The 15453-nt window shown below is 45.9% G+C and overlaps 1 protein-coding gene across 2 annotated transcripts in view; it reads right to left on the reverse strand.

The window, feature by feature from the left end:
* nrp1a (neuropilin 1a) overlaps nucleotides 1-15453 on the reverse strand; it is a 61951-nt gene that overhangs the window by 30344 nt on the left and 16154 nt on the right. For both annotated transcript variants that reach the window (XM_071485695.1, XM_071485694.1), the window contains 2 exons: nucleotides 10390-10571; nucleotides 2093-2320 (listed from right to left, as the gene is read on the reverse strand). In XM_071485695.1, coding sequence (XP_071341796.1) covers nucleotides 2093-2320; nucleotides 10390-10571 — 410 coding nt within the window. The remainder of the gene's footprint in view (nucleotides 1-2092; nucleotides 2321-10389; nucleotides 10572-15453) is intronic.

A 15453-nucleotide genomic window follows, 5' to 3' on the forward strand; every position in this document is an offset into this window, starting at 1 on the left:
CCCTGTGCCTCTGATGTGTGCTATGATCCGTGCACGTCAGTGAGTGTGTGTTGCTGTTGGTGTGCAGGGACCTGCAGCTTATCTGTGATTAGTAATGCTGTGATCACCGGCGAGTGACAGTCCTGGCTCCCTGCGGCCTCCCGTCATCCAAAACATGCCTCTTCCAGCCCGGCTCCGACATGAAAGGCAGAGGCCGGGCCGCAGGGAGTTATGGGGCAGAGGTTTGGTGGCTCAGATTAATCTTCATAACCCAGGTGTGTGTGAGAAACTAGTGTGCTTTTAAACCCGCTGAACAAAAAAAAGCCATCTCCTGGATTATCTGCATGACTCCCCAGTGCTATGAAATTTTAAAGAACCTTGCTATGAACTCTGCGTCCTGCCTGCCTTTCTGCTCCTCAGGGAAGAGGGATGCGGGGGTGGAGGCTCTCCTTCCACATCGTCTGGCCACTGAGGTGTGCTTCCAGAGGCGCGGGTACGGGGAGGTGTGACTCCCCTGGTGCTGCACGGCAGCCTGCTTTTGCCTGGACATCTCCTGCCTGACGCCTAGCAAGACTCCAGCCTTCTGTGCTAATGTACTATCGATCTGGCAGGCACCACAGGAAGCCGCCTGGCAAAAGCCAGCACACCATTTTTCTTATTTCTATACAAAGCTTTAAAACACAGCAACACTTGAAGACTGTGAAGCTGTGTCAGCCTGAGGTGGTAGAGTCGAGTTTCTGCCCAGAACATGCTCTGTGTTGGACAAAAGAGATTCTGGTGCATCTGATTCTGGTTCTTTTGTGTCGTACTTTAAAATGAATCAACTGAGAAATCTCTGAATTTCATTAAGTTGGAAGTAACACAGGAAATGTGTCTTTTCTCAACTACTGAGGTGCCTTTTTTTAAAAAATATGTATTTAAAAGGTGATAATAACGTGAGATATTCTCTGCTCTCAAATCTTTAATCATCACAAATCTTGAAAATTAAACACGTCTGGAGAAGAGCAACCAAAGGAGCTGTGGAGTCAAAGGTTCAGCTCCGCGCAGTTCAAACCCACAGAGAATACTGAACTTTAAGTAAACTCACTTGAAAAGGCGCCGGGATTTACACTTCAACCATATCACCTGGAACGCCGGAGAAGAGAGCACTGATGCGCACCGGTTTGAACACTTGCAGATAAATTCTTTCAGTTTTCAGCCGCTGATGGGCGAGTAAAGCTTTCATCTCGTCTGCACCTGTGTTGGAACAGCTCAGAGAAAAACCGAGTTCAAAGCCTCATCTCGGGCTGTGGAAGCATTGCTCTGAACACTGGTCCAGTTTTGTCTCATCTACTGATTTTTTTTAGACGGATCTGAGAATGCTATTTTTTAAGGCAGTATTTTATTATGTGTCTGAATCTAACCTTTGCTCAACCCTGTGACCAGGTGATGCTCTTACAAGGACCGAGCAGGGTCAGTTTACATTCAATAAGCACTTTTTTCTCTGCAGTGAGAAACTTCCAAAGGAAATTCCCTTTAGAGTCATTTCCTGCAAGGTCGGATCGTGTTCTTTCTGCATGCTGACGCAGGGAAGCAACAACTTAAATATCACAGCTTACATTAGACCTTGAATTCCCAAGCGTACTGACACTAACAAATCCTCCAACACAATGTGACAGAAAAAGGAAGGGTGCGGGGGCTCTCGTAATCAGGAAGTGTTTGGCAATGAGCAATGTCGAAGCACTGCACTCGTGACGATGGACTCTTGGACCCCTGCCAAGTCTGGTTAAAGCAGTTAGCCCACCATCATAATACCATCATATTGTGTGAAGCTGTTCGTTTCCTCTGGTAAGGCAGTGAGAAGTGAAGTGGAGACAGTGGGCAGTGGGATAATACACATTTTTCCATCCAGTTAAGTTTGCTAACATTAGCCACTGTAAATTAGCTTCATACCAGACCAAGTGAGGCTGTGGCAGCAAAAGCCCTGAATGCTTTCAAATGACAAATTTTGTTGCTTATGAATTTTTCTTTTCATTTGCAGGAGAAAGATTTTTTCATTTCCTCTTTCATAAACTACACGGTTTTGGTTCAAATCACAGGTACAACAGAGTCTTTCCTGGCGCTGCTTGCTCACCTCCAGGGAAGCCGTCCCAAATCTCCAGTCTGTCATAGCGGCAGAACACACCAGTAGGGGGCGTCGGGTCGGGCTCCAGCTCGAAGCTCTCAAACTCCAGAATGATCTCGGACATCTTCGGGGCGAAGATCATGAAAGTGCAGTCCAGGTTGTTGGGGTACTTCTCTGGGAAACCGGGTGACTTTATGACGCCGCTGTTGGAGGTGAAGTTCCTGGAGCATTCGGGACCTGCAGGAAGGAAGGAGGGAGGAAACAAGACGTGAAGTGAGAAGATGAGACGAAACAGGGACAAAGGAAGGGGTGGGGACGATTCCTCTGAGCGACTGTTGGTTAAGTGATCTGTTTCGGGTTGCTTTGTGTGGTGGCTCTGCCTCCCAGCTGGTCTATTCAGGGGAGGACAGGTTATAGCCCAGAGACGAGAGACCACCTTGACGGTTTCTTCTATTCACTAAAGACTGCAACTGGGTCTTAACTCAACTCACTGTGGACTCGCTTTGTGTTTAGGTGTGTGTGTGTGTGTGTGTGTGTGTGTGTGAAATCTGTTACTCCTGGAAAATCTGCACTGTGAGCATAAATATTAGTTTAGGCCTCAATCACTAGAATCGGAATAAAATAAATGACTCGATTCAAGCTGCAAAAAACTCACAGACACACACACACACACCCTCATCAGGACACGTCTGTGAAGCATATGAGAGGTGCTCAGGCAAAATTACAGTGTCAGTGATGGAAGGCGAGAGCAATGACTGTACATACATCAACACACACACGTTCAGACACATTTTTACAGCAGGGAAAGTCAAAATGTTTATTCACAGCTCCCCGGAGAGCTGCCTTCCAGCTGATGAGGAGCATTAACACATTTCTCATGTCAGCCACTTTGTCAGAGCATCATGAACACAAGATGGTGATTTGAGAATGAGTGACACATGATAAAAAAAAAAGAAAAAAAAAAAGATGCAAACAGGTGCAGGGAAAAGAGCGACAGAAAGAGACATGTTCACCAAGCAGACTCAAGCACTGGTCCAGAGTGTTACCAAGCCTGGCTTTACACAAACACACATATATACAACAGCAGGAAAAAAAAGAGGACTGTCATCCAGGGTAATTATTTGGAGCCATTAGAGGCAGAAATGTGCCCAGGATAACGTCATTTTCACGCTAGTTTGACAGCCGGCACGATGGGTGCAGATGGTGCCAATCGAGACTGAAATTGCAGGGAGTTATCTGCAGATAGAGGCTCTGTACTACAGTCATTGCAGCTTAAATGAATGTGGCAAACTGCTTTTTCCACTGTCATTCAAGAATCGTGCTGGGCCCCTAATTCAAGACCATCAGGTCATTTTTTTTTTTTCCAAAGTTGAAAGCTGCATTTTGACTCTAAAGAGAGTTGACATTTAGCGCAGGAGCTAAAGTGTGGCTTTCGAGAACAGTGGACACCATTAATTTCACAGCTTCCCTGCGTATTTACCCCAGGAAAATGGAGAGATATGGCTGAGAGAGAGAGTGTGAGAGAGAGAGAGTTTCCTGGGATTTAGATGCACAGTGCTGCTCCACACTTTACTTCGCTACATTTAGGAGAAATGCCAGATTTGGGGAAAAAATTAAAGATGTAAGTCACTTTTTGGAAAAAGTAGCTCATGGTGCCTGAGTGCTCTAAACAGCAGCAGCATCCAAAGTGCAGCTCAGGTCTCTGTGTTGAATTTTGTTTGGACATTGGCTCAAAGCTCCACTGTCCATCAATTTCACTGTGACCCTCATCTCAGCAATTGACCCGAACAGATTTGGTCTTCGGAAAGAGTTCACTCTGAAAACCTGCAACAGCATGTTGCTCCCATCAGTATTAAAGTTCCACTCCAGACATGTTTTAAACTATGTAAAAATACTGATTAATATTTTGTTTAACATGATTTTCCCACATAAAAAGAGAAAATAAAGGAAAATGAGGCACATCTGCTCTTACTTCCTCATTGAGCAATTCTGGATCAGGCATGTTTGAGCCTCAGTCAGACCCAGACTTGGATGAGGAGTATGCTGAGACCAGAATCAGAGACTAGCAGATATATCAGAATGGTTAGCATAGTTAGCATCTTTTATTTGTTTATGTTGTTTGTTAGCTTGTAACTGGCAGTGGCTGACACAGTGTTAGTGATTACGCCTATGCAAACTCTCGCTCTCTGCACTGTCAAGTTTTCAGGTGTATTTAGCCCCATCCCCTGTCCCCACAAGTTGACAGGATTGGTTCTGTAGGTTATATGAGGTGTGAATCCCTGACTGTCTGAATCTGTTTTTATGAGTCACTGATTCACTGCAGTTCAAGGTGGAAACACTCAGTCATGGCATTGATTGGATACTTTGCTCATGTTTTGTGTTATATAAAAAATACCATATAGACATTTTAACAAGGTTAAACACTTTAAGCTCAGTATTTGATGATTTTTTATTTACTGAATTTGTGAAATTTGGGATGGAGCCACAAATATGTACAAGGACATATTCTGAGTTTACTTCATATATCTCACCATCACCTTTAGGTCTGTTTCTATGTTCTTCTCTTCTGAAGTCAAAGACAGACTCCACTGTTGTCGACTTTTGTGTGTCCGCATTAATATCCCCCCCGAGAAAGAGTGAAGACATCACAACAAAATAGAGTGGCAAGAGAAGACAGAGCGCTCCGGTCAGTCCCACCGGCAAGATAATCATCCAGCAGATCTCTTTTATCTAGTGTCTCCACACGGGAGGGCTCTCGTCCCCAGCTCCCCTCGCTACACTCAGGATGCTTTGTGCTGATGTCTGTGTGAGAGGCGTTCAGTGATAGCAGTCATGCTCCTCTGTGGCAGCGTCTGTACGAAAAGCATGCGTGGATGCATCTTTGTTGACAAGGAGCTTCAGGAGTCAAATACATCCTGCTGACAGCCAAACGCTGCCCCTCACTCACTCTCTGTCTCTCCCTTGTTTTATCGCTGCAATTGTCGGCGTCTCTCCTGGAGGATTTATCACCTCGACAGCAAGAACGAGGGAAAAGGGAAGGTTTCTGTAACAGGAACTAGAAAGGGTTTTGTAAATATGACAAGTTTGACTCAGGTAACAAGGACTAATTTGGCCACAGTGAACCCACTGCTCCAACCACTGCTTTCAAACAATCAGCTGGATTTACGGCAGGAAGTGAGGCTAAAGTAAAAGTAGTAACCTTGAGCACAAAACATTTACTGGCAGCCTCCAACCAGGCGCTCCAACCTTTACTGCTGGCGGTAATGGATTCTTTTAACTCTCGTTTATATCAAAGCCTTCTCCTCTTGGACGGCGGAGTAAACAAATGTCAGCCCCACTCGCTCGCTGACTGATTGGAGTTTGTTTAACGGGACAAGTCGTAGCCAGCAAAATGATATTTAATGGAGATCTGATTTCAATCTTTGCAAGTGTTAGAGGTTTATAATAAATCTTAAATAAATATGGTTTCAGCATTAAGGGAGCAGGGCGTCTTTCAGCTGTTAGTCTCTCTGATGACTTGTCCTCTATGTCTCTATTAAGCCGTTTCTCTAAGTGCTGAAAGCAGAGCAGAGACTGGGCGTTAATCATTAGAACAACACTGCGCCCAAGGAACAAGTGTTAAATGTGACAGCCTCGCACTATTTTCATTTTTCAATCCGTCTCTCTGCCTTTCCTCACATCCTCTCCTGATTCTTGTCTATGTGTCCCTCTCTCTCCTCAGTGGGGTTATTAGTGGCCGGAGTCATAGGGACTGAAGGTGTTGTTCTTGGACTGCTAAGTAAATCAACCACTGTTTATGTTCCATGTTACTCTGGCTGATCATTAGTCCAGATCCCCCCCCCCCCCCCCCCCCCCCCCCCCCCCCCCCCCCGCCCCTCCCCACCCCTTACGCCCCCGGCATTCACCCACTTTCCTACACGCCCCCCTCCTCTTCACTCTGTCCTTACACCACACTGACAGAAGGTTTAATCGCTGGTGGAGAATTAACTCTTTCAACACTAAATCAAACATTAACCTGGAGCCTGTGGGGTGTCAGTCATTGAAACAGATGGAGGGGCAGGTTTACACACAGACACACACACACACACACACACACACACACACACACTGAGACACACGCACACCCACACCCTGAGGCACTGCACTACTGACTTGGTATTTAGTGCGTTAACTGTGCCTGGTTCGTCACTTTGCCCCCCAGCCAATGAGGGATGACACGGTCCTGATGGGATGGGGGGTGGGGGTGGGTGGGGGGGCGGTCACCCTCTGGCTCCTCTTAAAGAGATTTGTTGTCTTAGGTTTCCATGAGGGCTGCGTGTGTGTGATGACAGTACGTCTCCATGCCAGATGTGACCTATGCCATCAGGGTGTGCCGTCCATGAAAGCAGAATGGACCCTCTATTAGGCCCCACCCCAACACACACACACACACACATGCACACACACCTTGAGAGTGTTTTCACAGGTGTGCGCTCAGAGTGAATGTGCCCACATCACGATGACATAATAAACAGGGCTTTTGTGTGAAAGATGGTGTTTTTCAGTGTAAGGAGGAACACGATGGGCCCCCCTCCAACACTCACTCTGCTGAGTAATTGTGAGGAGACGAGGATGAGCTTGTGTGTGGGACGGAGGGGGCTACCAGTGGCACTGTCTCTGCCTCCTCGCCCACCTCGGTGGGCCCTCAGCCAGCCTTGATGTGGCTCTGAGAAAACTGCGGGGCTGTTAAAAGAAAACATATGTTGTGTGCGCATGCTTTTTCTTAAGAGGACGGATGTTTCCAGAGACACTCGAGGATTTTCAGTAAAATCCCGTCAGATGACCAGGATTTTGGTGAATGGTAACCCACCACAGAACTTTTTTTGAGCTGCCATGATGGTTGTTTGTGCACGCTGGTTGTTATTTATCTTGTTTTTATCTCCATTTTATTTCTGTCTGGAAGTGGAGGGTCTCAGTAAAGACACACACAAAGCACAACCAGCTTGCTAATCTCCTCCCATCACTTCAAATATTCCTCACTCTCTGATTTATCCCTCCTCTCTATCTCCCAACATCTCACTCTTCCCAGCTCTTGCCAGACTTCAGCCGGTGGAGCGAGGCTGCCAATTTGCAGGCTATAAAATAAATAGCCCATGCTAATTAAGATGGTTGGATGGGATTGAGGAGCAGAGAGGGGTAGAGACTGATGTGGAAGTGGCCACAGAGAGCTGCAAAACAACCTGTTCTCTTCCAATTAGACACTTTGCAGGCTCCCGCTGATGAAAGCCTGCACCACGAACGCCAAGCATGTTGTGTGTTATTGGGTATTTACACAGTGTATAGCTTAAGTGGGTAAAGCTGCACGTGTAAACACTGACATGTGATCCCTGATTCGAGGAGCACATACTGACATATGTTTGCTTTGTGTGTATGTATTTATCTTCCCTGTGACCTTTGCTGGTGTGAGATGAAGGCAGCAGGTTGAATTCCAGTGATCCTCAGGCCTATAATCACAGTGATAAACGGCCTGCATTTTTTCCATTCCCCTTCATTGGCATGCACAAGCGTCAGCCTCCCGTTCCTCCATCCGTTATCAGAGCATCTGTGTATCATCATTAACGTTACATGTGTTAGCCAACACAATGTTTTCCCAACTAATACCCTGCTTGTTGATAAGCTGTGCTAATCAGCTAGCTTTGTATCTCTCTCTCTGCCTGGTGCTCTCTCCTGCTCTCAAACAAACACGGCTGTTAATTGATCTCAGAGCCTCGATCTTGGCGCCGCAGTAGTTAAAACACAGTAAATACAAAGCACAACAAAGGTCTGGATCCGCTAAGGGAGCGAAAAAGTTCTGTCCTGGGTTTAATCTACAGCACCCACAGAGTCCCTTGCCCTCCCCCCCAGCTCTGATTTCCCGTTGGATTCCATCAGCAAAAATCACAGATCCTCATCTAGCTTCAGCTGTCTGGTCCTGACTTTCTATCTGTTATCCACACTTAGACCCATATTTCTTGCTAGATCTCTATTTCCTCATATCTCAGCGCCCTACGAGCGTGTTCAGCACTTTCTACTCTATCGCAACTGGGCCCGTAGCATGCCTCATTTATAATCAGCCCAGGCTAATAGATGAGAACAGGAAATACCAAGAACGTAGGAGCTTTAACCGGCCCATTGAGGGGAACGAGGCAGCGTTGATGAGCTCGCGTATGCCGGGGTGGAGTGTCGCTTTGATCTCCTAAATGGACCCACACTCCACCAGCTGCCCCCGCCATGATGGTGACACACACATGCACACGCCCAGGCACACAAACACAAGCACAAACACAAACACACACACACGCTAGCTCAGATTAAAAGGAAGGAGGGACCTTGCAGGGCCATTCATCTTGTCTCTGAGGTCATGGGGGCCGTCCCGTAGAGTGCTGCTAAGGTTAATTAATGAAAGTGGAGTCTGAAGCACCTGTCTGCTTCTAGTCACTCTCCAGATATGTGTTGTCCTCCTCCTGCTTCTTTCAGTCCAAACAAACCAAGGCAGTCAGCAAACAGGACATACTCCCCCATGTCCTGCTGTGTTCTGATAAGATAGTCATCCCCTGAGGAGATGTGTGGTTTATCGTTCCTTATTCTTAACTAAAATTACTCACAGCTCTTATTTTTAAATCTAACACTAAGGGGGAACCTTAAACTGATTGGTTACCACAGCAACACTGAGGTGAAACTATTTCCTGAACTTAAACCCTGTTAAAGGTCCCATATTGTATAAAGGTAGAAGTCCATATGTTTCTTGATCATAAAGCAGGTCTAGGTTCTATATTAATGCTGTGAAAGTATCAGTATTCACTTCTGGAATGTTGTGATGTCACAGCAAAGCAGTCACCGCTCTTAGCCACTCCCCAAGCCCCGCCCACCTGGACCCACCACCCAACTTTGCTGGATTTGGTTTCTCAGTGTTTTCTTCAGTGTTTACCTGAAATCTGCTATATTCTATTCACTCAGAAAACAGCCAGCCAATCAGAAGAGAGACTCAGAGCCCAGCTCACTGAGCTGTTGTTACTGGAGCTCCAGAGAGAAGCCTGAGAGAGGAGATGTAAAACTACACTGAGATGGTCTTAGGTTCTTAAAACCACAAATACATCATCTTATGGATATCAACACAGGAGAAGAGTAAAATATGAGACCTTTAAGTGTATTAAAGTTCTCCACAACCAGTAGTCACTGGTTTTACTGGCAGCCTCATGGCCTCACTGTGCCAGTCTCAGCTTCCATCTGACAATAAACCAACACTTGAAACAGCATTTGTTGAATTAAAGTTTAGCAAATTATGCCCTCGCTTATTGTACAATAATTCACATCAGATAAAAATTGCTACAATTATGGAACATATGGGAGTGTGATTCATTGGTTTTGAATGCAGCATATTGCTTGCCATATTGCGATTGCATAATTTGACGCTCTGGTGCTTTGACTAAATCACAAACAAACCATGAAATTAGACAGAGAGGCTCTTTCTTGCCCCATTATCAGAATTATTCCCCCAGCTTTCATACTGTGTCCCACTGTGTTGAAGTGATGGATTCAGCTAAAGACACATCACACTGATCTGTGATGTGGTGCAGTGACAGAGTTCTGCTAACCCTAAGACAAGAGCTCAAGTGAATCATTTAACATCAATAAATCATTAATGTTTTGTTTTGGCACATTAGTGCAATCAACATATTAACATTCCATCACAAGTAGAAGCTTGTTCTTACCACGTCTATACTGTGGGAAATCACAGTAGAAATCACAAAAGCTGTAGTTTTTGTCAATATGGATATGAAGTCCTAACAGTACTCAGCTTATCTACAGTTCACTGACAGCTTGGTAAACAGAACGCTCCAGGTGAGCTACTAAATGGACCTTGAGGGGAGTCTTAACTATTGTATCTGCGGCAGCACAAAACAAAAATGATCAAATAATATCCATCCAGACACATATCACAAGATCACTGAGGAAGACTGGGCATGTGCGTGCTGGTGTAAACAGGAAGTAGGTTGTCTACTCTGCAGCTGGTTAGTTGCAGAAAATACTATGAATGAGGAACAGCAAAGACAGTTGTAGCCTTAAAATGCAGAATCTCACTGCACAACAGCTGCTAGCAAGACAACAAGGTCAGTAACACTGCGTTATCCATGTTACATGGATACGACTGGTTGTCGAGGCTGAGACCCAGTCAGAGGGTGAATGTGGTTGCCTGCATCATCATTTCCAAAAGTCATGGTTTCTGCCCATCCAACTACAACACAACCTCTGGGTTTTCAAACAGCAGCATTTATGGGGTCACTCACCTGTCTTGAAGATCTCATATCGGATGGAGAAGCCTGCTCCGTGGGTCTCATAGTCAGACACGAACTTGATGAAGAGCTGGTTTCCAGAGGAGATGACCGGAGAGGGGGCAATCTTCCCGCAGTACTTCCCCACCAGCTGACCACTCTCGTCCACACCATCCCGCACCTCCACATAGTCGTACCTGAGCAAGACAAGAAAGACGGAGGTCGTGTCAGTTGCGCTGCGTTTCTAAATCATGTCATCTTTTAGATTTGGTTTTCATCCTGTTCACTTCTCTTTGGTTTTTTTTTGTCCGCATGAAGTGAACTACATCAGTTGTCATTTAGGGCGTTACTGCTGTGTTGTTTACACTATGCATGTCTGATGACGCACACACACATACACACACACACACATGCGTTCATACTCAGAGGAGCACACAAACACAGAGCAACACAGCATATTGTGCAGGTAATGTAGTGGAAATAAAACACTGTGTACTAATGAGGTCTCAGGTTAAAACTCAGAGAACAGGTGGGCAGGCTTTGCTTTCATTATATCGACCTGGCACACACACACACACACACACACACTCTGCAGAGGTTTTGTACTCCCAGCAGCACTGAGGTCAGGTTTACGTAACTGCTTCAACTACTGAACTTCAGTTGTCTATGTCCCGTTCAACCACAGGACAACACCGACAGCGTGTGTGCGACTGATCTGAGAGAGTACGGGAATTGAAAGTGATTATGTTCTGGCCTTTGGCTTTGGGTGGTGTATAGACAGGGCAGGTGGTAAAGCTATTAAACACACACACACACACACACACACACACACACACACACATACACACACACACTCAAACATTACATTCAAATGGAATGTCAGACCCACGGCTATTGAAGGTAGCAGCCAACTAATTGAATCAACGCAGAGTTTGGGAGCAGAAGAGGAAAACAGCTTTGAAATAGGATTGGGAACAGGAGCCATGACCCGCACACACACAGACACAGACACAGACACAGACACACACACACACACACACACACACACACACACACACACACACACACACACACTGGAATGAGAAACTTAAGATGGCAGAGGAGAAAATTAGAGTGACTGGGCAATGAGGGTGGTCTAAACAGCCTCGCCGTGCATGTTTTCAGAAACTTGTTAAGCATGTACATTAAATGTACTCGGTTTTTACTCCAGCGCCTGTATTTGTGTGCGTGTGTGAGTTTGCATGACGGTCCAGATTACTTTTCCGTGCTGTGTTTTGACTGTGAGTGACGGGCTGAGCACCACTCCAAAAGCAGATTCTGGTTCAGGTTTCCAGTGTTCCTAATTGCCCATAACATCCGCTCTCGCCAAGTTCTCAGCTCTGCAGGCAACTTATCGAACGTGTTCCTGGCCGAACCCTGACGACCTGCCGCCTTCATCTCCATCAGAAACCAGATGAAGAAAAATGCATTTCACACACAGTAAGTACAGAAATTAATTTTAATGTATGTAAAGTATAATGTGCAACAGGTGTTCAGGCACATTTAATCACACACACACGCTCCTACTGTCTACTCAGAAAGTATGTGCCCTCTGGGCGAAGGGGCCTATTTTCACAGTCTTGCTTGATTCCCAAATTACTGTCAAAACATCAGGCCTCCTTAGCGATTCTGAACACACTTAATTCACAGGATTTTGCACAAAAAGGCGATTTACACTTTGAATGATGGCTCAGGGTGGGCTCAGTCCCTCAGGTGGGGCCTGACATTTATCCACACGCACTGTTTTCCAGCTTGTTCCGCGAAAACAGTTTCCCTCACCTGCCTCACAGTCAAAAACCGCATTTGTAAAACAGGAATCAAATTACCGGAGGTGATTTGTGGGAGGTGGGGTCAAAGTGGTTTTCGACTGCAAAATATTACAGCAAGTAGTGGGAGTAAGGAAAAGACAGAGTGTATCTTGATGAAGAGTTGGACAGAAGTAACACCGCTTGAAATTGTGTCCCCCGAGGAGACACGGCGGATGACTTCACTCGTCTTTCTGTTCACGCACGGTGATCTGAGGTGATGCGGAGCTGTCAGCATACATCAGGTGTCACCTCTTAGTCTTTGCCGCTCCCTTAAATTTTTATCGTCTCAGGTTAAAGGCTTGCTACGTGGAGGGAAAGCTGCTGTCTGCTTCTAAAAGACTGACACCCGGCGCTTTATTCCAGGCCTTCAAGCTGCATTACAAGTCTCATCAAAAACTGGCTGCAAATTGTGTCCTCCACTTGAATTCATACATTTTAAAACCCTTCATGAGCTGAGTCCTCTCATTTCTGTCGCCTTCTGTGTGAAATCCCCGGCTCGAGCTGTTTGGCTTCTCCTCATTTGCCTTTGCTGTGATTTCAGCTTGGCTTCTTCCACAAGCACCACTTTGTTTCAGCTACTTTATCAGCTGTAGCACTGTAAAAAAAAAAAATACTAGTTTCACATGGTGTTTACAATGTTATTCCACCCCACCCCCACCCCCCACTTTGCAGCTAAATGCCCAGTTACTCATAGTTTGGTTTAAAGGGCTCCCCTGAAGCAGAGATTGGGTTTCTGCTGTAATGATGTCATTTTAAAGTCTAACCAAACTTATAAACTTTTTTTGCAGTCAGAAATGAAGTTATTAGTCCTCTTAATATTATTTTCTGTGGGGCACCCTGGGGGCTCACCTGGTGGACCACATACCATTTAGTCATAGTCCTTGCCACAGTGGCCCGTGTTCGGGTCTGGCCTGAGGCCCTTTGCTGCATGTCATCCCCCCCATGTCTTTCTGTCACTGCAGCCATAACAAAGGCAAATATGCCCAAAAATAACTTATTAAAAAACATATTTTTTGTGACTGAAAGGAAGACATACACACTGGTATCAGCATTTTCCTAATTTCAGTCCAACTATTTATCAAAACAGACTGTTATGTTCCAAGATGATGCTGCAGTGAATCTTCCTCCCCACATTGTATCTGTTTGTGTAACCAATTCCTCTCCTCTCAAATTCCCGTTTCCTCTCCTCTCCTCTCCTCTCCTCTCCTCTCCTCTCCCTGCTTCCTCTCCTTTCCTGTCTCATTTCCTCTTTGTGTTTCCTCTCCTCCCCTGTCTCCTCTCCTCTCCTCTTCCTGTTTCTTCTCCTCTTCTGTCTCCTCTCCTCTCCTCTCCTCTCCTCTCCTCTCCTCTCCTCTCCTCTCCTCTCCATCTTTTGATTCACAGCTCACAACAGAGAGCATCAATCTTTCTGTGGCTCTGCTCTGTTCTATCAGCAGACTTATAATTCACCTCAGAGTCTGTGTCTCTGCAGCGATCTGACTCCTCCCCTGCAACTGCCAAAAGCTGAGCATTGCCAGACGCCTAAAAAATTGATGCTGAGATGCATCACTGAGATGAAGAAGGAGAGAAGAACGAGCTGCGGTACATCTGAAGGAGCTGAGCAAGTGTGCGTGTGTGTGTGGTTTTGTTGTTTGTGTGCACTTATACATGATATACCGTATGTGCAAACATTACATGCAGATTATGCTGTACGTTGTGTACACTATAGCATGTAATCACATCTGTGCACAAGCCAAACAACTAGTTTTCATTTAGACTCATTTAGAGAAACTGTTTTATTGCTGCTTCTGTTTTGACTCGTCGCACCTCCAGAAAAGCTGTTTATTGCATTTTTACCCTGGTGCATCATCAGATGGGATGGCCCCTGTAAAGGTGACACAGTGGGAGAGAGGATGCAGATGGAAAGAGAGAACACAACCCCGGGGGTCCTCACTGTGCTCTATGTGCGAGGACAGAAAGAAAGAAAGGAAGAAAGAAGAGATCTCTAACATTTCTCTATTTGTGCCTAAATGACTGGTGTGTCGGCCAGAACTCCAGTGGTTCTGCACCAGTGGGTCCACAGTGCTCCATCCAAGCCCTTATCATCTGGAAGACATTATGGGAAACGCTTGGCGGGGCAGTTTGACGCCTCCGAAACGCTCTCCTGTTGCCAGCCGTGTTAAATGCAGCTCTAATCCATTGCTCTAAACACCTGTGGTGAAATGCTTCTGGGGCTGAGAGTCTTCAGGGGAGACAGAGGACATTAACAACCTCTATCTAGGATCATAAAGGAAGAACGTGAGCATGGCCTACTTTTCAGCCCCGCGTGGGTCCACATTTTTCGGGGGTTTGCCTCTTAACTACGTCCTCCTGACCCATCAAGTTAAACTTAGATTTCTCTTCTCAGGGGCCCGTGTGGTGATTTTCTTTATGTTGTGTCACTGCTGCTGTTGTTGGGCTTATTCCTCATCACAATACAATCCCGTTGAGCCACGCACCTATTTATCTGTCTAGTCCGCTTTGGGTCTGGGTGGGCCTTTCAGCACGCCACCACACACACACACACACAGATGATTACACACACACACATAGTGAGCTGCCTACCACAGTGCTAATAGTGAAAATGGTTTGCCAACCCAGTGGGGAAATTAAAGGGAAAAAAGAGAGGGGTAGGGGTGTGAGGCGGGGTGAGTGGGTGGTGGTGGTGGTGGTGGGGGGAGTGAATGTAATTCTCAACGACCTTCGCTTCACCGACTCAAATGTATTAGCTCGCCTTCTTTCTTCAGGCACAGAGAGAAAGCAATCCGCTAGTGTCAAACGAGAACATTAGGCCTCCTTGCAAAGCCAAAGAGAAGGCGACAAACCGCTGCTCTAACAATATAACAGTTATATTGCCTGAAGCTTTCCCATGGAAATAATCTGTCCTCCCTCTATAAACGTCCGCTTGATATGGTTCTACAAAAGCAATACAATCTGAGGCAATGGAATAACACTATGACAGACTGTATAAGCCTCATACAATTGGTTAGATTTCTTAATCAGACCATTTATAAGTTCGGGGAGCGTTTGGTTGGAAAACCCCAGAACATGAGCTCTTTCTTTGCTATTACTCTCTTTGGTTCAGCTGGATACAGTACAAATGCCTGACGCTTTTCTCTGGCGTTTCTCTTTCTGCGCCTGTCACAGTGTGACTCGCTATTGCACGAAAACATGTCACCTACAACATGTCAAAACATCTCACAGGTGGAAAGGC

Source organism: Trachinotus anak, unplaced genomic scaffold (genome assembly GCF_046630095.1).
Source record: "Trachinotus anak isolate AG129_WGS33_773 ecotype Australia unplaced genomic scaffold, CSIRO_AGI_Tana_v1 ptg000009l, whole genome shotgun sequence".
Classification (NCBI taxonomy): Eukaryota; Metazoa; Chordata; class Actinopteri; order Carangiformes; family Carangidae; genus Trachinotus; species Trachinotus anak.